The sequence below is a fragment of the Apis cerana genome, linkage group LG7 (assembly GCF_029169275.1).
Source record: "Apis cerana isolate GH-2021 linkage group LG7, AcerK_1.0, whole genome shotgun sequence".
NCBI lineage: Eukaryota > Metazoa > Arthropoda > Insecta > Hymenoptera > Apidae > Apis > Apis cerana.
This window is the reverse complement of record NC_083858.1, coordinates 8,701,074-8,724,256: the sequence shown is the minus strand read 5'-3', so window position 1 is coordinate 8,724,256 and position 23,183 is coordinate 8,701,074. Positions and strand designations below refer to the sequence as shown.

The 23,183-nt window shown below is 33.3% G+C and overlaps 1 protein-coding gene across 1 annotated transcript in view; it reads right to left on the bottom strand.

Moving 5' to 3' along the window:
• Positions 1-23,183, bottom strand: part of LOC107993146 (titin) — a 207,009-nt gene that overhangs the window by 4,420 nt on the left and 179,406 nt on the right. The window contains 22 exon segments of the mRNA XM_062077058.1: positions 67-221; positions 396-695; positions 877-1,322; positions 1,604-1,873; positions 2,041-2,182; positions 2,343-2,633; positions 2,758-2,912; positions 3,384-3,762; positions 4,167-4,436; positions 4,575-5,011; positions 5,305-5,437; positions 5,546-5,614; positions 6,029-6,317; positions 6,621-6,936; positions 7,311-7,674; positions 7,815-7,967; positions 8,055-8,168; positions 8,276-8,323; positions 8,759-15,332; positions 15,425-15,450; positions 15,796-22,392; positions 22,395-23,183. Coding sequence (XP_061933042.1) covers positions 67-221; positions 396-695; positions 877-1,322; positions 1,604-1,873; positions 2,041-2,182; positions 2,343-2,633; positions 2,758-2,912; positions 3,384-3,762; positions 4,167-4,436; positions 4,575-5,011; positions 5,305-5,437; positions 5,546-5,614; positions 6,029-6,317; positions 6,621-6,936; positions 7,311-7,674; positions 7,815-7,967; positions 8,055-8,168; positions 8,276-8,323; positions 8,759-15,332; positions 15,425-15,450; positions 15,796-22,392; positions 22,395-23,183 — 18,317 coding nt within the window.

Sequence of the window (23,183 nt, the reverse complement as noted above, 5' to 3'; positions counted from 1 at the left end):
TAAATAAAACAATTGAATTTTTATTTCTAAGAAAATATTCATTGAAAGCGAAGAATTTTTATCAACTTTTTGCCAAGCTTTCTTCGATTCTTCTTTAATCTCGATGATGTATTCTGTTATTGGTGTTCCTCCATCATTTTCTGGAGGCTGCCATTTTATCGTGAACGATGTTTTCGTCATTCCTGATACTTCCAGAGGTCCTCTTGGTGGTCCAGGTGGTTCTGCAAGAATTGTTAATATTTAAGCAAACAATTGCTGCTTTATTTTAAAAAATTTTAATAGAATTATAAAAAGTAAAGAAAAGAATGAATTAAATATAAAATAATATTTATGTGTGTAATAAAATTTAATCCATGTATCGTTTAAAAGTTTATTAATATGAAAATTCAATTTACCGAAGGAAGTCCTCATCTTGACCGTTTCCGATTCCAGAGGTTCAGAGGCTCCAACAGCGTTCCTAGCGATGATTCTGAACTTATACTCGGCATTCTGTTGCAATTTGTGCACGCAGAAACTTTCTACTTCTTTATCAATATCGACCACCTTCGTCCAAGTCTTGCCAGGTTCATATTTCTCGATCGTGTACTTCTCGAGTTCGATTCCACCATCGTCTTCCGGTGGTCGCCATTCGATAGTGACACGATCTTGTCTGATTTCTTTGAAGACCACTGGTCCTTGAGGCTTGCTAGGCTTATCTATGATAATTTGAAAGAAAGAAAAATAGGAAAATTACAAATTAACAATTCATATTTAAGATTAATTAATTCCATTTCATTTTTTTTAATAATATGATCAATGAGCCGAATTAATTGATAATTAATATAATATAATAGTATATAATATATAATAATAAAAATACTTAAATAACAATAGTACCTATAACTCTAAGGTGTAATTCAACTGAAGAGCTGCCAGCTTCATTCACAACCTTCACCGTGTAAGTGGCGCTATCTTCCCTGCTAAGCGAAGAAATAGAGATGGTAGATGTATTTTCCACCGTTTCAATAGACACACGATTGTCGACTATTTTCTTGTTGTTCTTCAACCATGTTACTTCTGGTTTTGGGAATCCGCTCATCTGAATCTCGATCTTCCATTGACCGTTCACGGGAAGATTTTGACTTGCCAGTGTTTCATCGTAAGTGATCTTAGGCAGCTCTTGCACCTTCAACTCGCACGTTGTCTCCGCTGTTCCTATATCGTTCTTTGCTTTCACAGTGAAGCTTGCCGATGAAGTTTCCGTTGTCCTCGTGATGGTATACTTGGACACACGGTTTTCGTACGTGATACTGATATCTTCGAAAATTTCTCCATTTCTTAACCTGATAGAAATTATTAATTTTATTGATATATATATTTTATTGATTTTATTGGTTAATTTTTGATATTGCCATTTTAAAATTTTACTTCTTTATGAAGGAAAAATAATTTTGATTGGTATTTCATTTCAATTTCAAAACAATAATTTAATAATGAGTAGATTGTCTGATACAGATGTATAATCAGATTAAAATATAAGAATACAGAATGATAAATAAATGAAAGAAAATTTAAAAAATATAAACTATAAATAAAAAATATATTTTCGACTCAAAATTCATACCAAGTAATCTCAGGAGCTGGTATTCCACCAATGACGCAAGTTAAACTGACAGTTTCTCCAAGGCCAACGACAACACTCTTCAAAGGTTCTAAGATAATTGGTGGTTCTGCAACCAATGGTTTTGTTATCTTTATGTATGGAGAAGTTGGTGATGTTTCGCCTGGTCCAGCTTCGTTTGCAGCTGTTACACGGAAGGTATATTCTTTGTTCGTAGTTAATTTTGTTACTTTATGAGTTGTTTCTTTTATCGTTTCTACAACTTTGGTCCACCTGTAAATTAAATAAAGGGATGTAATTTTTGCCATTTACGTTCATCATTATCAAAAATAATTTATAATTTAAAAAGTTCATTAAGTAAAATTAATTCATAGATTTATTTTATTGATATTTATAAATATTTTGAGGATAAGTTAAAATATTAATTAATTAACACTTACGTAGTTTCAGTCTTTTCTTGGTGCTCCAGAATATACTCGACAATAGGCGAGTTTCCATTTGAATCTGGTTTCTTCCAGTGAAGCGTGACACTGTTCTCAGTTATTTCCAGTGGTTCTGGTGCACCAGGTGCACTTGGTACCTCTGCAAATACATATATAAAAATAAAAATAAAAATAAAAATAAAAATAAAAATGAAAATAAATATATAACATAAAAACAGAATTTCTCGATAAAAACACGATTGTTTAATTTTAATTTCAAAAGAAGAAAAGAAGAAGAAAGCAGGAAAAAAGATACTCACGAACGATGACGACATTGATTTCTATGCTAGCCTCTCCAACATTGTTCATTAGTTTCAGAATGTAATCACCAACATCTTCTTCTTGAATCTTTCTGATAGTTAAGATCGCGGATTCTTCATCGATCGATGGCACAACACGTTTCGATTTCGTAACCACATGACCATTCACTGTCCATTCATCGTTTGGTTTCGGTGTCGCGGTGAATTTCACTACTATTTCAAGGTCTTCACCCTTTCTTACCTTGTACTTCTTGGGTGTGTCTGGACTAATTTTTGGTGCCACTTCAATGACTAAAATTTTAAAGAAATCATGATAAGTGTTATTTCGATTGATTAAATTATTTAAAAATATTAAAAGTGCCATTTGATAAAGAAAAAAATATTTAAATATTTAAAATATTTAATTCTAGATTACCTTCAACTCTTAATTTCGATGATGTTTTCACATTTGTTACAGCAGCTGTGTATTCTGAAATATCTTTAGTAGTACATTTTTTTACTATCAGTTTCTTTACTGTGCCTTCATCGACGATACTATATTTTGATGATTCCTTAATTACTTCCGATTTCCTGTAATATTATTATATTTTATTATGTTTGTTTATATATGTATATGTTTAATTAGTTTTATTTCAGTAAATGATATTTTCTGAATATATCTAAACGAATCTTAAATTTATTTATTATTTTTTTTTTTAATAAAATAATGTATTTCTTATCATTAATAATTCTCCATAAAAATTTTTTGTCTTTTATACGATAAATTTTACAAAATTCATTTTTTAAAATATTTGACTAAACCAATGATTTTTATTTTATGAACAAATTAATATTTATATATAAAATACTAGATCGATTAATATAATATATATACAATTTTATTAGAAAAAAAAGAAAACTAATTTTATCTTCAGTTAATATAAATAAAAGAAAAACTATCAATACTATCAATACATGGAATAATCAAATTTCATTTACGTGTTTTACATATTGTACATATTGAAATTGTTTTTTTATTTTTATTATAATATTTCTTCTTACCTCATCCATGTAACTGGAACATCTCGCGATATTTCAATGACGAAAACGGCATCTGCATTCAACGGTACAAGTGTGACATCTGGTAATCTAGTGATGAAGTCCACACCTGGTTCTTCCACGATCAACTTGGCAGATGATTTTTGTTGACCGACTTCGCATGAATAAACACCCGCGTCTTCCGGTTCCGTGTCATATATCTTTAATCTCTGCCTCTTGCCATCTATCGACAGTTGTACGTGTTCGGAAAATTGTAGTTCTTGGCCATCTTTGAACCATCGAACCAAAGCGTCTCCTTTTGTCAATTCTATCTCGAAAATCGCTCTCTCGCCTCTTGCTATCGTCACGTCTTGCATCTTCGTGATGATTTCTGGTGGTAATTCTAGAATAATTCATAAAATGTCGATAAATTATTATAAGAATAAATGATAATAACGACGGCTTTGGGATCATATTTATGAGAAGAAATTTTGTGAAAATAAAATGGAATTAATAATATTAGAATATTTATTTTAAATGCCACTTAAATTGTATTTATTTTTTGGAAAAAACAATAAATAAAATTAGAAATGATTAACGATTTTAGAATAAGGAGAAAAAGTTTCAAAATTTCTTTATTGTGAAATTTTCATTTATCATATTAAATTTGGGATTGAGTTTTAATTCTAAATTTTAGAAAAAATCCAAGAAGAATTTTAGTAATTACGTTGATTAATAAAAAGGCATAGACTTAATCTTATGATTCATTAATTTTTACAATAAATTAAATAGAAAGTTAATACTTGCCAATAACAGTGACTTCTGCTGTACATTTCTCATCCATAAGGGTGCACGTGTATTCTCCTTCATCATGGACAGATGTGCTTCTAATTAGTAATTTTCTAATGGTGCCATCTTTCACGAATTCTAATTTTTCTTTACTTGGTCCCAAGGATTCGCCATCCTTGAACCATTTCACGTCCGCTGTCTGCGACGTAATCTCAACTTCCAAAATGGCGATCTCACGCTCTTTTACTTCACAATCTTGTAACTTCTTCACGAATTCTGGTTTGGTAGCTGTAATATTATATATTCAGATCATATAAGTATTTTAATTTCTTTTGACAAAAATTATTCAAACAAATTGTATTTGTATTCCATGAAACGCGTATGTATCGATTAGAAAATATTTGTTTAATTAATTACAATTCTCACCTTTTACAGTAACTTTGCTGGATGTTGATTGATTCTTCACAGTGCATTTATAAGTTCCTTCATCAGTAGGACTAGTTCTCTTGATTATCAACTTGTGCACTCGTCCTTCTTGAACAATTTCACGATGATCCATTCCACTGATCTCTTTATCGTTGTGCCACCATTTTGTCGATACCGTATGCGATGTTTCGCAGATCAATTCCAAGGTCTTGTATTCGTCGACGATCATTTTCTTCTCCAGAGTTTTCGTGAATGTTACTTTTTCCACATCCACCGTAACCTTGGCACCATGAGAGGCTTTTCCAACTGGATTACTAGCGATGCATTTATAATCTCCTGCATCCACTTCTGAATCCGCGTTCCTGATCTCCAACACGATGTTTTCACCGTCATAAGTTTCAATGATATTTGGCGATTTTTCCAAAGGTTTATTATTTCTGTTAAAAAAAATTTAAATAATGTTTTTTTCTAACTTTGTATTCACGTATTTGTTATTATTTGAATAATTATTTGTTGCATATTTTATTTAGTGAATTTTCAAGTTTTAATAGAATTTTACAATGAAGAAACAAATCAAAATCACATTATATAAATTCGGGCTAATCTTTTAATTATAGTTTCTTATTTTAAGATCTTTCTTTTTAAATAATACTTTCGTATTTCTTTCTTTTTTCATGTTACAAAGGATTAAAAATTTTATCTTTAAAAATAATAAAATAAGTAATAATACCTTAACCACGTGACTTCTGGTACAGGATTTCCAGTAACCTTCGCGACTAATTTGAAGGTACCTTTTTGGGGAACAGTAAGCTCTTGGAATCGTTCCGTAAAAAGTGGCGGTTCTGGTGCTCCGCTTGGTATCTCTACAAAAAATTTATATATTTAAGATTTTCCAGAGTTATTCAATAAACGTAGAATTATTGAAATATTAAGATACACAGTGAATAAATGCAAGCAGAAGCATATCCTACCCTTGGTTAAAGTGTAGTGTTCGTACGCATGTTGTTGGAAGCTAATGGTCAGCGAAGGATTCAAGTTTACTGAAAAAATGATGTAGCGAAGCAATGAATTTTGCAGTATTAATATATTATAAGCATGATGTAATATTGTTTAGATTAAGAAAACATTTAAGATCGAGCAAAAAATGTTAAAGAAAATTTAAATAGACTCTCTAACAAAAATATGAACCATTCAATATCTAAATTGAGCAATTTTTTGATTTTTGTATCATAATATATGTCATGTCAATATATTTTAATTTTTTAAAAATCAAAGAAATTAATTTAATGAAAATTGATCAGTTTAGATATCAAGATTGTGAATATATTGTCATATATTGAAATAATTTTATTATATATCGTTTATTGAATAATTTAATATTAATATGAGAATAAAAAGCGAATAATAAGCTTTTTATGGCAGCAGGTTAACATTAACATATTCAATGTTCTTACTTTCAACTGTCAATGTAGCTTTCGTTTCAACTTTGCCAAGATCGTTAATAGCTATGACAGAATAATCTCCACTATCAGATACTTGGGGCTGAATCAACGTTAACGTATTCACGTGGTCATCTTGTTTCGGGATCAGATCCTTCAATGGTTTACCATTCTTATACCAAGTCACTTTAGGAGCTGGATTTCCTACGATTTGTGTCGACAATACTACGGTTTCACCTTCTCGTATTACGTATGATTGCAATGGTTCTAGAATCTCTGGTGGTTCGTGTTTATCAGTCTTCACCTGTGTGATGTTAAATTCAAATTATTTCAAATTGTACCTTTAGAATATAGAATTACAAAAAAAAATTATTATATATTCAAATTTAAAGAGAAATTAATTTAAAAATATTATTCTAAATTTTGTATCTTCAAAGAAAATTAAAAAAAAATATATTTTTGTGTATTGTATTTAAATAGAAAAAATTTTTAAAATATAGATACATAATAGATTAATAGATAGATATATAAAAAGATTAATTGGAAAAGAATAAATATTCAATAATAATATTATCAAATTAATAATTATTGTATTCAAATTACAAACCTTCATAGGAATCTCAATGGTAGCTTCACCTTCCCTATTCTTAGCGACGATGGTGTACTTTCCTTCTTGCTTCTTTTGCACTTTGGTAATTTTAATCACGCTGCAGTACATATGCATATCACTTTCAGTAGCAACTACGATGTTTTCTTTAGTTGTGATCTGCGTATCCTTATAGTACCACGTTATTTCAGGTTCTGGTACTGCTACCAATCGACATTCCAATATTACATCTTCACCCTCGTTGACGTATTTTGCTTTTGGTTTTCGAGAGAACGTCGGTGGTATTCCTTCCAAAATATCGGCGAGCGATGATTCTCTGCAGAAATTATATAAAATATAAAATTCAGTTTACATATACTTTCAAAAAAAAATAAAGTTATTGTATAAAAATTTTTAAAAAATATTATCAAAATAATAAATGTAAATAAAAAAAACTAATGTTTGAAAGAAATTAATTTTTATTTTATTATATATTTTAGATTAAAAAGAAGATTATAAAAATATTATAATATTCTTGTTACATTAGATGTAATCAGATGCATAAAAAAAATTAAATATTAAAGAAATAATGTAAAATGAAAATGATAAAATTTATTAAAAAAAATTTACTTTAAGAAAAAAATTAAATTCATAAAGAAAAAAGAAATTGATGTCTGAATTAAAATAATTTCCATTTATAAAAAAGAATACCTAGACAAACTCTTTCTGGATGGACCAGTCAGATCTGACCCATGATCAGAAAGAGGCGCTTCCACGATCAATTCCGTAGTACTAGAAGCAAAACCAGCAGCGTTTTTGGCAACACAGGTGAAAGTGCCAGCATCTTCAGGGAATACTTCCCTGATGATCAGAGTTGCTACGTTATCATCATCGTAGTACATTTGGAAATCAGCGGACGGTTTAATGATAGCAGTTTGTCGGAACCATGTTATCTGAGGCCTTGGTAATCCTTCCACTTGACATTCGAATTGAACTGTATAACCATCTGGTGTATGAATTGGCTGCAATTTTTCGATGAATCTTGGTGCTGATGTTTTCTCTCCAGGTCCAGGTTCTGCAACATTGAAGATTAATTTATCATCAAATTAATCCAATTAATTAATATATTATGCGTGTATTAAAAAAAGATAGAAATATTTTCAAAATTGTTTTCTTCAAATATATTTCTGTACGCATAAATAAAATACGACATACTTTCAAATACAGGTAATTTGTCAATTTTCTCGTGTAATTTGCGTTGCAGATAATGAGTATAATGGACTTCGTTGAGAAGATATTGCGCTGGAACCCAACCTTTTTCTTCTGTCAAATGTTTTTTCACGAACCACCAATCCTGATTCGTATGGTCTGGAAAAAAATGCACAACGAATAGTAAATGTTGACCCAGTTCTATGATATTATACCATTTTAACGCGTAAAAAGATAAATGCTTACCGATAATGTAAACTCTTTCTCCTTCAACGAGGTTAATGGCTTCGTCGGTTTCTGCCACATACGAGCAAATCGAGAACATTGTATCGCCATCGCGTACAACATATTCGATTTCTTCTATAACATTTCGATCGTTTTCAAATATTTATTAATATTCAAAATAAAATAAACTTGATAAAAATAAAGTGTTCCACATGTTTTATGCGGATAGTAAAAATACGTACCTCCCTCTGAAATATCTTCTTCTCTGGTGATACTAAGCGATGCCTCTTCTGCAACGCGTTAAACGAAGTATTATAATAAAGGTAAGTATTAATCATACAAATTGATTAACACAATCATCTATTGACATAACAATTAAAATTGAAGCGACGATATACTATACAATATTAATCATACTCGTTCTTGACGAGGTATAAATATCGTTAGATCTATAACTATTCTTGCTAGAAATTTATTACAATGTTCTAATGCTATTCAAGTACGTTATACAAAGTACCGATATGCTTTTCATTCGCAATGGATTAAGAAGCAGGAGATTTTTAGGCTTCTTTTCGATGGCATAGGGATATTAGGGGCAAGCATACTCACTAAAAGCACCTTATAACCTGACGAAGCATGTTAATGTTTCTATATTATAGCTGAAAGCACGTTACATCAGATTAAACGTTATCTGCAAAATCGGTAATTGTGAAATTCCTTCCAACCTTCTTCATAAGTGGATACGCGTCTTTTGGCCTTTAACTTCAACGCCAATGTTTCGTCAATTTCCTCTATGGAGTATTTTCTTTCATGTTTCAATTTCAGTTTCACGTCACCTTCCTCGACATCTTCCACTTTATATGGTTTAGGTACCTTCTTCTTCCTCTTTCTGAGTGGAAGCTTCATTTCGTCAGTTTCCAATTCCTCGATACTGTACTGATCTTTGGCCTCTTCATCCGATTCTATGATTTCTTCTATGATAGGCCCGGAATCATCTTCGATTTCCTGTATTATCTTGATCGTTTCTTCTCCAGCCTCTTCAGAATATGTCATTGGCCGTTTCTTGGGCTTCAATCGAACTTTACCGGACATCGAAATATCTTCTTCCTCATAGGTGTTCAATGAAATTTTGAATTCTTGTTCTACATCTTCTTTGGTCTTTGTGGACCGTGGTCGGAACGTTACGTTTTCTACTTCAGTCACTTCATTAATATCTGGCCTTGGTTTTCTCTTTGGACGTAATTTTCGAAGAGTAACATCTTCGTAAATCTCTTCGATCGGCTTAGGAGGCTGTTTCGGAGGTTTTCGTTTCACGGTGAATTCTTGTACCTCTTCTTCTTCTTCAGGTTGTTTCATTTCTTCGAACTTTTTAATAGTTAGTTCTTCAGTCGCTTCCTCTTTGATTTCAGGTTTCTTCTTCTTTATTTGTATTTCAGTTGATACTTTTTCTTCTTCTTTTGGTTCCTTGGGACTACGAAGTTTTTTTATGGTCACGGCAGTTTCTTCGACCTCTTCTGGGATCATCGGTTTCTTTTCTGATTTCTTTTTTTTCTTGATGGTAAATTCTTCGGGCACTTCTTCAGCCTCTGTAGAAATAAACTTTTTGATAGTTACATCGGCAGCTTCTTCCTCAACAACTGGTTTCTTCTTTGGCTTCTTTTTCAGAGATACTTCAACTTCTTCTGATTTCTTTTCTTCTTCGACCGGTTTTGGTTTTGTGATGGTTACTTCAGTGATTTCTTCTTCTTCTTCTACGATTGATTTCCTCTTCGATTTTGGTCTTAGTACAATCTCCTGAGGAACTTCCTCTTCTTTCTTTTCTTCTTCAACGATTTTTTTGATCGTTACTTTATCGGCAGCTTCTTCTACTGTCGGCTTTTTCTTCTTAGGTTTTTTCATTTCTATTTTTTCGGTTACTCCTTCAGGTATTTTTTCTTCTCCTTTTGGTTTTTTAAGTGTAAGTTCTTCCGTTACTTCTTCTGAAACCGGTTTCTCTTTCGGTTTCTTTTTCTTCAATGTCACTTTTTCTATTATTTCTTCTTCTTCCTTCTCTACAGAAATTGGCTTTTTAATAGTCACTTCATCGGAAACCTCTTCTTGTACTGATTTCTTTTTTGGTTTCTTTTCAACTTTTTCGATTATTTCTTTTTCTTCTTCTTTTGGAATTGGTTTTTTTAGTGTAACTTCCTCAGCTATTTCTTCAGAAACTGGTTTCTCTTTAGGTTTCTTTTTCTTTAATGTAACTTCCTCTATAATCTCTTCTTCTTCTTTTTCTATAAGTACAGGTTTTTTAATAGTAACTTCATCAGCTGCCTCTTCTTCTACAGGTTTTTTCTTTTTCGGTTTCTTTATCTCTACTTGTTCGCTTACTTCTTCCGGTACTTTTTCTTTTGCTACTGGTTTTTTCAATGTAATCTCTTCCTTCACTTCTTCTAGAACTGGTTTCTCTTTAGGTTTCTTTTTCTTTAATGTAACTTCCTCTATAATCTCTTCTTCTTCTTTTTCTACAGGTACAGGTTTCTTGATAGTGATTTCATCAGCTGCCTCTTTTTCTGCAGGTTTTTTCTTTTGTGGTTTCTTTATCTCTACTTGTTCGGTTACTTCTTCGGGTACTGTTTCTTTTGCTACTGGTTTTTTCAATATAATCTCTTCCTTCATTTCTTCTAGAACTGGTTTCTCTTTAGGTTTCTTTTTCTTTAATGTGACTTCTTCTATAATCTCTTCTTCTTCTTTTTCTACAGGTACAGGTTTTTTGATAGTAACTTCATCAGCTGCCTCTTCTTCTACAGGTTTTTTCTTCTTCGGTTTCTTTATCTCTACTTGTTCGCTTACTTCTTCGGGTGTTTCTTTTGCTATTGGTTTTTTCAATGTAATCTCTTCCTTCACTTCTTCTAGAACTGGTTTCTCTTTAGGTTTCTTTTTCTTTAATGTAACTTCCTCTATAATCTCTTCTTCTTCTTTTTTTACAGGTACAGGTTTCTTGATAGTGATTTCATCAGCTGCCTCTGCAGGTTTTTTCTTTTGTGGTTTCTTTATCTCTACTTGTTCGGTTACTTCTTCGGGTACTGTTTCTTTTGCTACTGGTTTTTTCAATATAATCTCTTCCTTCATTTCTTCTAGAACTGGTTTCTCTTTAGGTTTCTTTTTCTTTAATGTAACTTCCTCTATAATCTCTTCTTCTTCTTTTTCTACAGGTATAGGTTTCTTGATAGTGATTTCATCAACTGCCTCTTTTACTGCAGGTTTTTTCTTTTGTGGTTTCTTTATCTCTACTTGTTCGGTTATTTCTTCCGGTACTTTTTCTTTTGGAATTGGTTTTTTCAATATAAGCTCTTCGTTCACTTCTTCTAAAACTGTTCCTTTCTTTTTCTCTAAAGTCACTTCTTCTAGGATTTCTTTTTCTTTGTTTTCTACAGGAACTGACTTTTTAATGGTGATCTCACCAGCTGCTTCTTCCTCAACTGATTTTTTTTCTTTAGGTTTCTTGATTTCTATCTGTTGTATTACATCTTCAGACACTTTCTCTTTTAATTTTTTTAATGTAATTTCTTCTTTTATTTCTTCTGAAACTGGTTTTTCTTTTGGTTTCTTTTTCTTAAGTATTATTTGTTCAGGAATTTCCTCTTCATTCTTTTCCTCCACGATAGATTTTTTTATAGTGATTTCATCAATATCTTTTTCCTTCACGGGCTTCTTTGCCTTAGGTTTCTTTATTTCTTCAATTATTTCCTCAGCTATCTTTTCTTCTGGTTTCTTGAACGTTACCTCTTCCTCTTTTTCTTTAGGTTTCTTTAGTTTTACTTTGCGCTTCAGAATGATCTCTTCTGCTTCTTCTTTAGGTGCCGTAGGAGTTTCTTCTTCTTCTTCCTTCGCTGGAAACTCTTTGATGCCTTCATCTTCAGGTTTATCTTTCTTCCATCCTTTTAACGTTACTTTTTCCGGTTCTTTCTCTGGTTTTTCTTTCTGAGGTATTCTAAACTTAACTTCCGGTTCTTTATCTGGTTCTGGTGGTTTAGGTTCTCCTTTTATCAAAAGAATTTGTTCTATTTCTTGATCTGGTTTTTTCTTTTTCTCTCTTTCATATGATTTTGGTACTGGTTCTGGTGCCGGTTTTTCTGATTCCTCACGTTCTTCGGGCACATATTTTTCGAGCTCTGGTTTGTCAAACTCCAATGGTCTTAGTTCTTCGTGTTCTAATTTCATCTTTGGTTTTTCCTTCTTTCCTGGCTTAACTTCCTTTTCAGATTCTGGTTTGACTGATTTCTTCAATGGTTCTTCAATTTTTTCCGGTTTCTTTTCAGGAATCTTTTTTAATTTCATCATTTCAGATTCTGCTTTCTTTTCTTCTGGAATCTTGCCTTTTCCAATAACTAACTTTTGTGAATCTTCTGGTTTTTCTGCAGGTTTCTTTGGTGGACGTTCATATATCGATTTGTCCTCTATTTTTTCCAAAGGAACTTTTTTCAATTCTTCGAATTCTTGGTCCAATTTTTCTAATTCTGTGACTTCTTTCTTGGGAAGTTTAATCTTCTTCACTTTCCTCTTTAGAATTTCAAGAGCTTCTTCAGTATTTCTAGACAAAATACCCGTTTGAACTGGATTTTCTTCCAGTTCGCTTATCTTTGGATATTGTATTTCAGGTGGATAATCTCCGACAAATGTAATTCTGCTTCGTAACATAATTTTCGGAAATTTGGGTTCTTCAATTTCCTTCTTTTTCGGAATCATTACTTTCTTTAATTTAATTGCAGCAAACTGAACAGTTTCTGTAGGTTCTGAATACTTTAACTTCGTAGGTTTGATCTCTTTTCTTTCGATTTTCTGAGGTATCAGTTTCTGCAAGGATTCTGGTAAAGATTTTTTTACTTTCTTCTTTGGTTCCCATTGTATCTTCTCAGGCATAGGTTCCAGTACAGGTCGTTCATATTCTGGTTCTATCCATTCTTCGATATCATCTTTCTTAACTATTTTCTTTTTCTTCTTCTTCTTTATTTCCTTTGGTTTCTCAGGAATTTCTTCGATCGATTTCTCTTCTGGTATTTTTTTCTCTTTCTTTTCTAGAGCTTTTTCTATTGAGACTTCTTCAACTGTAATTTTTTCATCTGATTTTTCTTCGATAGATATTGCTTTATGTTCATCAGGTTTTTTCGTTGATAATTCTTCGGCAACAATTTCTGAAATAATTTCAATAGTTTCTATAGTTTCCTTTGATATAATTTCTTTCTTGGGCTCGATTTTCTTTGGCTTTTCTTCTACTATTTCTTCTATTCTTTCTTCGAACTGTTCTTCTTTCACAACGATAGGTTTCTTTTCTGGTATTTTTTTCTTTTTTAATTTCTCTTCCTTTGCTTTCTTTTCTTCTGGTTTTATTTCTTTTGGTTTCTCTTTTTTGAGTTTTTCTGCCTCTTCTTTTAATTCAAGTTTTTCTTCAGGAATTTCTTTCGGTTTTTCTCCAATCTCACCGTTCGTTACAATTTCTTTCTTTTCCTTTTCTTTGAGTACTTTCTTTATGGAAACTTCAGTAATCTTTGCCTCTTCTTCCACTTTTTCTTCTTCTTTGGGAACAGCTTTTTCTTCTTTTGATTTTTTCTCTTTTATCTCTTCTGTTTTAACTTCAGGAATCATTTCGGTTATCTGTATCTCTTCCTTAGGAAGGATAGTTTCTTTAGCTTTTTTCTTTTTCAGTTCTTCTGGTGTTATCTCTTCTATTATTTCTTCTATTTGTTCCTCTTCAGTATCCGTTGGTATAAATTTCTTTTTAGGGGCCTTTTTCACAGTTACTTTCTTCTCTTCTACTTTTTCTTTCTTTTCTTTGATTACAGCTTTATCTTCTTCCGGTTTTTTTACTTCTAATGCTTTTTCTGCAGTTGTAGGAATGACTTCGGTAATTATGATACTCTCTTGAGACGTGACTTCTTTTTTTGCTTCAGTTTTCTTTGGTTTTTCTGTAATTAATTCTTGTACTTCTTCTGGCTCTTCTTCTGTTTGAGGCATAGCTTCTTTCGGTGCTTTCTTTACTTTTACTTCCTTCTTTGGGACTTTTTCTTCCGTTTTCTTAATTTTAGTAGCTTTCTTTTTCATAAGTTTAACTTCTTCAGGAAGTTTTTCTGTTATTACTTCCGAAATCATTTCAGTTATCTCAACGCTCTCTTTCTCAGTTGGTTTAGCTTTTTCTTTTTTCACTTCAGGTTTTATTTCTTCTATAATCTCTTCTTTATCTTCTGTTTCAATCGTTGCAATTGGTTTTTCTTTTTTCTTTGGAACTCTTTTCATTTCTATCTGCGTCATCTCTGTCTTTTCTTCTTCCTCTTCTGAAGGCTTGGGCTTGCTCTTTTCTGGTTTAAATTTCTTTTCAGGTAACAGTTGTTCGACAGAAGTTTCAGTAATAATTTCAGTGATTTCTATGCCTTCTTGAGGTATGACATCCTTTTGGATTTTTTCTTTAACAGGTTTTTCAATAACGATTTCTTCAAGTTCCTCTTCAGGAGTTTTTCCTTCTGTGAAAATCGCTTTCTTCTTCTTGATTATTTTTTTTGTCGGTGTTTCAATGATTTCCACAATTTCACATTCCTCCATTGCCTTTGCTTCTTCTACTGTTTTTTGTATAACTTCTTCCACTATTTTCTTCTTTTTATCTTTTGGTTTCTTTTTAATAATCTTTTGCATTGGAGTTTCAATAATTTCAATTATTTCTTCTTCTTCTTCAACTATTTCTTCTGGTTTTTTGGGTGCTTGTTTCAGATCAATTTTCGTTATTTTGATCTTTTCCTTTTCTTCTTCCACGATAGATTTCGCTTTTTCTTTCTGTGGTTTTTCGATTACGATCTCTTCAATAATCTCTTCGGGTATACCGTCATCTTTTACTATCTCTTTTATTTTCTTCACTACTTTCTTTGTAGGTGTCTCGATCACTTCTACTATTTTTTGTTCCTCCATTTCTATGGTTTCCTCGCGTGGTTTCTGAATTATTTCTTCCACCACGATTTCTTCTCCTCCTTTCTTCATAGGACGAATCTTCTTCTTAATAATTTTTTGGGTTGGTGTCTCGATCGTCTCAAAGATCTCCTCTTCCTCCTTAATAATGACTTCTTTCTTTTTCTTCGGTATCTTTCGTACATCATGTTCAGTGATTGTCACTGTTTCTAGTTCCTCCATGATTGGTTGTGCTTCTTGTTCATCAGGTTGCTCTATTATTATTTCTTCTACTTCCTCTGTTACTTCATCTTTAGTTTTAAGAGGTTTTTTCTTAATAATCTTTTTGACAATCTTTGGTATTTTCTTGATTTCCTCAACAATTTTCTGTTATTTATAAAAAATTAATTTCAATAAATTTTGTATCTATAATTAAAATAAAAAATATAAATAATTTTAAAATCGATTATAAATCTTACCTGTTCTACAACTTCCTTCGTGATATCTGTGAAAAAAATAAAATGCTTTAGATTTGATCTTAAAATAAAATATCTCGTTCGAAGCTTTTCTTTATAACATATCATACATTATTTAACAAATAAACGAAGATAGAAAATAATAGAAGCGTATAAACAAAATGCTTATAAACATATATACCGATTACAAGTTATGTATATAGTATAACATCAAGTATATTTGTCCATCATGTCTTTGTTTTTTGTATTGTTTAAATCGTAATATCATTTATGCTCGATAAATGAAAACTGGCGTATATATATATATATATATATATAATATAATTGTAGGCTATGGTGATAGTATAATTGTAATAGGTAAGAAATGGGCTTACCTTCCGTCACTTTCTCGTCAGCTTTTGGTTTTGTTGGTCTTTTGTGTTTTGGTTTTTCGTGTATTTCTTGTGTAGTGTCTTCGTGAAGTTCTGTTGTTGCTGTTAATGGTTCTTTACCTTCCTCTTCCACGACCACCTCTTCGGTGATCTGTTCTTTACCTTCGCGTTTTCTTGTGACGCGCTTTTTGCGCACCATTTTCTTTGTTCCGTCCTCATTCATGATCTCGCTTGTTATTATCTCTTCTTTGATTTCTTCAACGAGCATAGGTTTCAATTCGACCGATACGGCTTCGAGTTTATCCTCGACAATTTCTTCGACCGTTACTATAGGCTCTATACCCTCTTCTTCTATCGTTATCTCTTCGACAACTTTCGGTTTCTCGTTTCTCCGTTTCGTTGTGGTTTTTTTCTTTTTAATTTTTCGTTGTTTCTTTTCTGGTGTTTCTTCCGTGTTCACGGTCGTAACAATCTCGACAGTTTCAACAACATCGTCGTCTTTGGGAACGAATTTTAGATAATACTTAGATTTCTTTTCTTGCTCTTTTTCTTTTTCAGATTTCTTCCAAGGTTTCAGTTTAATTTTCTCTGGCTCCTCTTTTAAAGCTTCATATTCAGGAATTCTTCTTTTAATTTCTTCTTCTTCTTGAGATTCTCTCGATTTTGGAACACCGGGTACTATTGGAACAGCTTCAGTTTCCTGAGCCGGTATTTTGTGTTCTTTCTTCAGTTTCTTAGTTAGCGTCTTTTTAGGCATTTTCTCTGGTTTCTTTGGATATTCTAATTTTTCTAGTTCTTCTAATTCTATTTCGGTTGTTTCTATTTCGTATGGTTCGAATGGTTTTAATTCAGGATATTCTTTCTCTTTTTTCTCTTTTTCAGGTCTATCTATTTCATCTTTTTTCTTTGCAATAGGAACAAGCTTTTCTGAAACACTTGGAACTTTTTCCGGTATTTTATTCAATTTGATTACTTCTGGCTCCTCCTCTTCCGCAGGCCGAGGCTTTCCTTTACCTATTTTCAATTTTTTCGGTTTCTTTTCTTCTTCTTCTTCTTTGAATTTAGGCTTACGTTCATACGATGCTATTTCTTCTTCTTTTTCTAATGGAATTTTCTCTAATTTCTCGAACTCTTGATCCAGTTTTTCCAATTCTGTTATTTCTTTTTCTGGAAGTTTTACTTTCTTGTGTTTCACTTTCTTTAGTTTCAATGCTTCTTCCATAGTGCGAGATAGTTCACCATTCTGCACATAATTAGGTTCAAGTTCAGTGATAATAGGATATTTGATAGATGGTGGCCATTCATGTTCCGTGATATGACTGCGTAATAAAACCTTAGGGAACTTGATTTCATCTTTATCTTCTTTCTTTTTTGGTTTAATAGGTGCTTTTTTTAGTTTAATTCGTGCAAACAGAGGAGTAACTGGTTCCTCAATTTTCGGTTTGATAGGTTTCTGTTCTTTAATGGTCATCTTCATCAACTTTGGTTTTTCACCTTTAATCTTTTCAACAAGTTTCTTTTTCTTCACTTTCTTTTCTGGTTTCTCTATTAGAGACTCTTCAAGTTTTTCCAGAGGTAATTCTTTTTTCAATTCCTCGAATTCTTGATCCAGTTTTTCCAGTTTGGCTATTTCTTTTTCCAAACGTTTTACCTTCTTCTTTTTAGGTTTTGATAAAATGGCAGTTTCTTCAACATTGCGAGATAAAATGCCATTTTGAACTTTGTTCGGTTCAAATTCCTCGATTTTCAAATATTTTACAGCTGAAGGCCATTCTATAGGTGTAATTCGACTTCGAAGAAGAACTTGAGGAATTTTTTCTTTCTTTTCTACGGGACGTTTCACAGTTGGAGTTTTACGCAATTTAATTTGTGCAAATTGAGGTTTATTCGTAGGTATTTCTTGTACTTCGAGTTTCGTGGCTTCGACTTTAGTTACTTTGAGACGTTCAAGTTTAACTGGTTTCTTAAGTTTTCCTAATGGAACTTCAAAAATTTCAGGAACTTCTGGAATTTCTTCTTTTTCTTCTTTAGGAACAGACACTTTCTTAGAAACTTTCTTAGGAATTTTCTTTTTAACGATTTTTGGTTTACTTTTCTCGGTAACAATTTCAGTTACATCTTCAACTACTTCTTTCACTTTTGTTGGTTCCACACGTTCTAGAGTAGGAAGTGCTCTTACAGTTTCTTTCACAATTTCCTCGATAGGACCTTTAGTGATAGTTGTGACAGGAGATTTGCCTTCCTCTTCAACTAGTACAACTTCTGTCACTTGTTGTTTCTTTCCTTTACGTTTTATTGTCTTTTGCTTCGTAATTTGCTTAGATTTACCTTCCACAGTCATTTCTTGTGTGACAATAACTTGTTTACGAATCTCTTCTAATTCATCTGATTTAACATATTCTGGAACAGATAGAATTTTCAGACTTTCTTCGATTATTTCTTCTGTAGGACCTTTGGTAATCGTTGTAACTGGAAGCTTTCCTTCCTCTTCAACAGTTATAGTTTCGATCACTTGTTGTTCTCTTCCTTTTTGTTTAATTTCCTTTTTTTTAATAATCTTTTTCTTAGGTTTGCCTTCCTTTATTTCTTCAGCAATAGTCACTTGTTCACGAATTTGTTCTGTCTCTGATGGTTTCATTCGTTCTAAAATTGGTGATAATTTTATCATTTCTTCAATCACTTCTTCAACCGGGCCTTCAGTGATAGTTGTAACAGGTTCCTTTCCTTGTTCTTCAACTGTAATAACATCAGTTACTCGCTGTTCTTTGCCTTTGAGTTTGATAATTTTCTTTTTAGTTGTCTTCTTTGGCTTATCTTCTTTAGTTATTTCTTGAATGACAGTGACTTGTTCACGGATTTCTTCTACTATACCTAGTTTAACAGGCAAAGCTTTTATTGTTTCTTCAACTATTTCTTCAATAGGACCATCAGTGATAGTAGTTATTGGAGGTTTGTCTTGTACTTCAACCGTAATAACCTCTGAGACTTGTTGCTCTCTTCCTTTTCGTTTGATTGTTTTCTTTTTAACGATTTTTTTAGGTTTACCTTCTTCAGTTACATCTTCAATCACGGTTACCTGTTCACGAACTTCTTCCACTTCTGTAGGCTTGACGTGGTCAAGCGAGGGAAGTGATATTATAATTTCGTCAACTACTTCTTCTACTGGAGTTTCAGTAACAGATGTGACCGGAGCCTTTCCTTGCTCATCAATAGTAACGAATTCAGTCATCTGTTGCTCCTTTCCTTTACGTCTAATTACTTTCTTCTTCGTGACCTTTTTAGGTTTGCCTTCTTTGGATATTTCCTCTCTAACAGTTACCTGTTCCATTACCTCTTCCATTTCCGTAGGTTTCACCTTTTCTAGAACAGGAAGAATTTCAATTGTTTCTTCTATAATATTCTCCATAGGCCCTTCTGTTATAGATATCTGAGGAGATTTCCCTTCCTCTTCAACTGTAATCACTTCTGTCACTTGTTGTTCTTTTCCACGGCGCTTAATGATTTTCTTTTTTGTAGTTTTCTTTGGTTTACCGAGTTTCGTTATTTCCTCGGTGACAGTAACCTGTTCCATTACCTCTTCTACTTCGGTAGGCTTAGCCATTTCTGGAGCAGGAAGAAGTTTTATTGTTTCTTCAACAATTTCCTCTAGTGGTCCTTCTGTTACAGTTGTCTGAGGAGCTTTCCCTTCCTCTTCAACTGTAACCACTTCTGTCACTTGTTGTCCTTTTCCATGTCGTTTGATAATTTTCTTTTTAGTAGTCTTCTTTGGTTTACCAAGTTTCGTTATTTCCTCGGTGACAGTAACCTGTTCCTTTACCTCTTCTACTTCGGTAGGCTTAGCTGTTTCTAGAGCAGGAACAGGTTTTACTGTTTCTTCAACAATTTCTTCTAATGGTCCTTCTGTCACAGTTGTTTCAGGAGCTTTTCCTTCCTCTTCAACTGTAACCACTTCTGTCACTTGTTGTTCTTTTCCACGTCGTTTGATAATTTTCTTTTTAGTAGTCTTCTTTGGTTTACCGAGTTTCGTTATTTCCTCGGTGACAGTAACCTGTTCCTTTATCTCTTCTACTTCGGTAGGCTTAGCCATTTCTGGAGCAGGAAGAGGTTTTATTGTTTCTTCAACAATTTCCTCTAGTGGTCCTTCTGTTACAGTTGTCTGAGGAGCTTTCCCTTCCTCTTCAACTGTAACCACTTCTGTCACTTGTTGTTCTTTTCCACGACGTTTGATAATTTTCTTTTTAGTAGTCTTCTTTGGTTTACCGATTTTCGTTATTTCCTCGGTGACAATAACTTGTTCCCTTACCTCTTCTACTTCGGTAGGCTTAGCCATTTCTGTAGCAGGAAGAGGTTTTATTGTTTCTTCAACAATTTCTTCTAATGGTCCTTCTGTCACAGTTGTTTCAGGAGTTTTCCCCTCCTCTTCAACTGTAACCACTTCTGTCACTTGTTGTTCTTTTCCACGACGTTTGATAATTTTCTTTTTAGTAGTCTTCTTTGGTTTACCGAGTTTCGTTATTTCCTCGGTGACAGTAACCTGTTCTTTTACCTCTTCTACTTCGCTAGGCTCAGCAGTTTCTAGAGCAGGAAGAGGTTTTACTGTTTCTTCAACAATTTCTTCTAATGGTCCTTCTGTCACAGTTGTTTCAGGAGCTTTTCCTTCCTCTTCAACTGTAACCACTTCTGTCACTTGTTGTTCTTTTCCACGTCGTTTGATAATTTTCTTTTTAGTAGTCTTCTTTGGTTTACCGAGTTTCGTTATTTCCTCGGTGACAGTAACCTGTTCCTTTACCTCTTCTACTTCGGTAGGCTTAGCCATTTCTGGAGCAGGAAGAGGTTTTATTGTTTCTTCAACGATTTCTTCTAATGGTCCTTCTGTTACAGTTGTCTGAGGAGCTTTCCCTTCCTCTTCAACTGTTATTACTTCTGTCACTTGTTGTTCTTTTCCACGTCGTTTGATAATTTTCTTTTTTGTAGTCTTCTTTGGTTTACCGAGTTTCGTTATTTCCACGGTGACAATAACCTGTTCCTTTACCTCTTCTACTTCGGTAGACTTAGCTGTTTCTAGAGCAGGAAGAGGTTTTATTGTTTCTTCAACAATTTCTTCTAATGGTCCTTCTGTCACAGTTGTTTCAGGAGCTTTCCCTTCCTCTTCAACTGTAACCACTTCTGTCACTTGTTGTTCTTTTCCACGACGTTTGATAATTTTCTTTTTAGTAGTCTTCTTTGGTTTACCGAGTTTCGTTATTTCCTCGGTGACAGTAACCTGTTCCTTTACCTCTTCTACTTCGGTAGGCTTAGCAGTTTCTAGAGCAGGAAGAGGTTTTATTGTTTCTTCAACAATTTCTTCTAATGGTCCTTCTATCACAGTTGTTTCAGGAGCTTTCCCCTCCTCTTCAACTGTAACCACTTCTGTCACTTGTTGTTCTTTTCCACGTCGTTTGATAATTTTCTTTTTAGTAGTCTTCTTTGGTTTGCCTAATTTTGTTATTTCCTCGGTGATAGTAACCTGTTCCTTTACCTCTTCTACTTCGGTAGGCTTAGCCATTTCTGGAGCAGGAAGAGGTTTTATTGTTTCTTCAACAATTTCTTCTAATGGTCCTTCTGTCACAGTTGTTTCAGGAGCTTTCCCTTCCTCTTCAATTGTAACCACTTCTGTCACTTGTTGTTCTTTTCCACGACGTTTGATAATTTTCTTTTTAGTAGTCTTCTTTGGTTTACCGAGTTTCGTTATTTCCTCGGTGACAGTAACCTGTTCCTTTACCTCTTCTACTTCGGTAGGTTTAGCTGTTTCTAGAGCAGGAACAGGTTTTACTGTTTCTTCAACAATTTCTTCTAATGGTCCTTCTGTCACAGTTGTTTCAGGAGCTTTTCCTTCCTCTTCAACTGTAACCACTTCTGTCACTTGTTGTTCTTTTCCACGACGTTTGATAATTTTCTTTTTAGTAGTCTTCTTTGGTTTACCGAGTTTCGTTATTTCCTCGGTGACAGTAACCTGTTCCTTTACCTCTTCTACTTCGGTAGGTTTAGCTGTTTCTAGAGCAGGAAGAGGTTTTACTGTTTCTTCAACAATTTTTTCTAATGGTCCTTCTGTCACAGTTGTTTCAGGAGCTTTCCCCTCCTCTTCAACTGTAACCACTTCTGTCACTTGTTGTTCTTTTCCACGTCGTTTGATAATTTTCTTTTTAGTAGTCTTCTTTGGTTTGCCTAATTTTGTTATTTCCTCGGTGATAGTAACCTGTTCCTTTACCTCTTCTACTTCGGTAGGCTTAGCCATTTCTGGAGCAGGAAGAGGCTTTATTGTTTCTTCAACAATTTCCTCTAGTGGTCCTTCTGTTACAGTTGTCTGAGGAACTTTCCCTTCCTCTTCAATTGTAACCACCTCTGTCACTTGTTGTTCTTTTCCACGTCGTTTGATAATTTTCTTTTTAGTAGTCTTCTTTGGTTTACCGAGTTTCGTTATTTCCTCGGTGACAGTAACCTGTTCCTTTACCTCTTCTACTTCGGTAGGTTTAGCTGTTTCTAGAGCAGGAACAGGTTTTACTATTTCTTCAACAATTTCTTCTAATGGTCCTTCTGTCACAGTTGTTTCAGGAGTTTTCCTTCCTCTTCAACTGTAACAACTTCTGTCACTTGTTGTTCTTTTCCACGACGTTTGATAATTTTCTTTTTAGTAGTCTTCTTTGGTTTACCAAGTTTCGTTATTTCCTCGGTGACAGTAACCTGTTCCTTTACCTCTTCTACTTCGGTAGGTTTAGCTGTTTCTAGAGCAGGAAGAGGTTTTACTGTTTCTTCAACAATTTCTTCTAATGGTCCTTCTGTCATAGTTGTTTCAGGAGCTTTCCCTTCCTCTTCAATTGTAACCACTTCTGTCACTTGTTGTTCTTTTCCACGTCGTTTGATAATTTTCTCTTTGGTAGTCTTCTTTGGTTTACCGAGTTTCGTTATTTCCTCGGTGACAGTAACCTGTTCCTTTACCTCTTCTACTTCGGTAGGTTTAGCTGTTTCTAGAGCAGGAAGAGGTTTTACTGTTTCTTCAACAATTTCTTCTAATGGTCCTTCTGTCACAGTTGTTTCAGGAGCTTTCCCTTCCTCTTCAACTGTAACCACTTCTGTCACTTGTTGTTCTTTTCCACGACGTTTGATAATTTTCTTTTTAGTAGTCTTCTTTGGTTTACCGAGTTTCGTTATTTCCTCGGTGACAGTAACCTGTTCTTTTACCTCTTCTACTTCGGTAGGCTTAGCAGTTTCTAGAGCAGGAAGAGGTTTTACTGTTTCTTCAACAATTTCTTCTAATGGTCCTTCTGTCACAGTTGTTTCAGGAGCTTTTCCTTCCTCTTCAACTGTAACCACTTCTGTCACTTGTTGTTCTTTTCCACGTCGTTTGATAATTT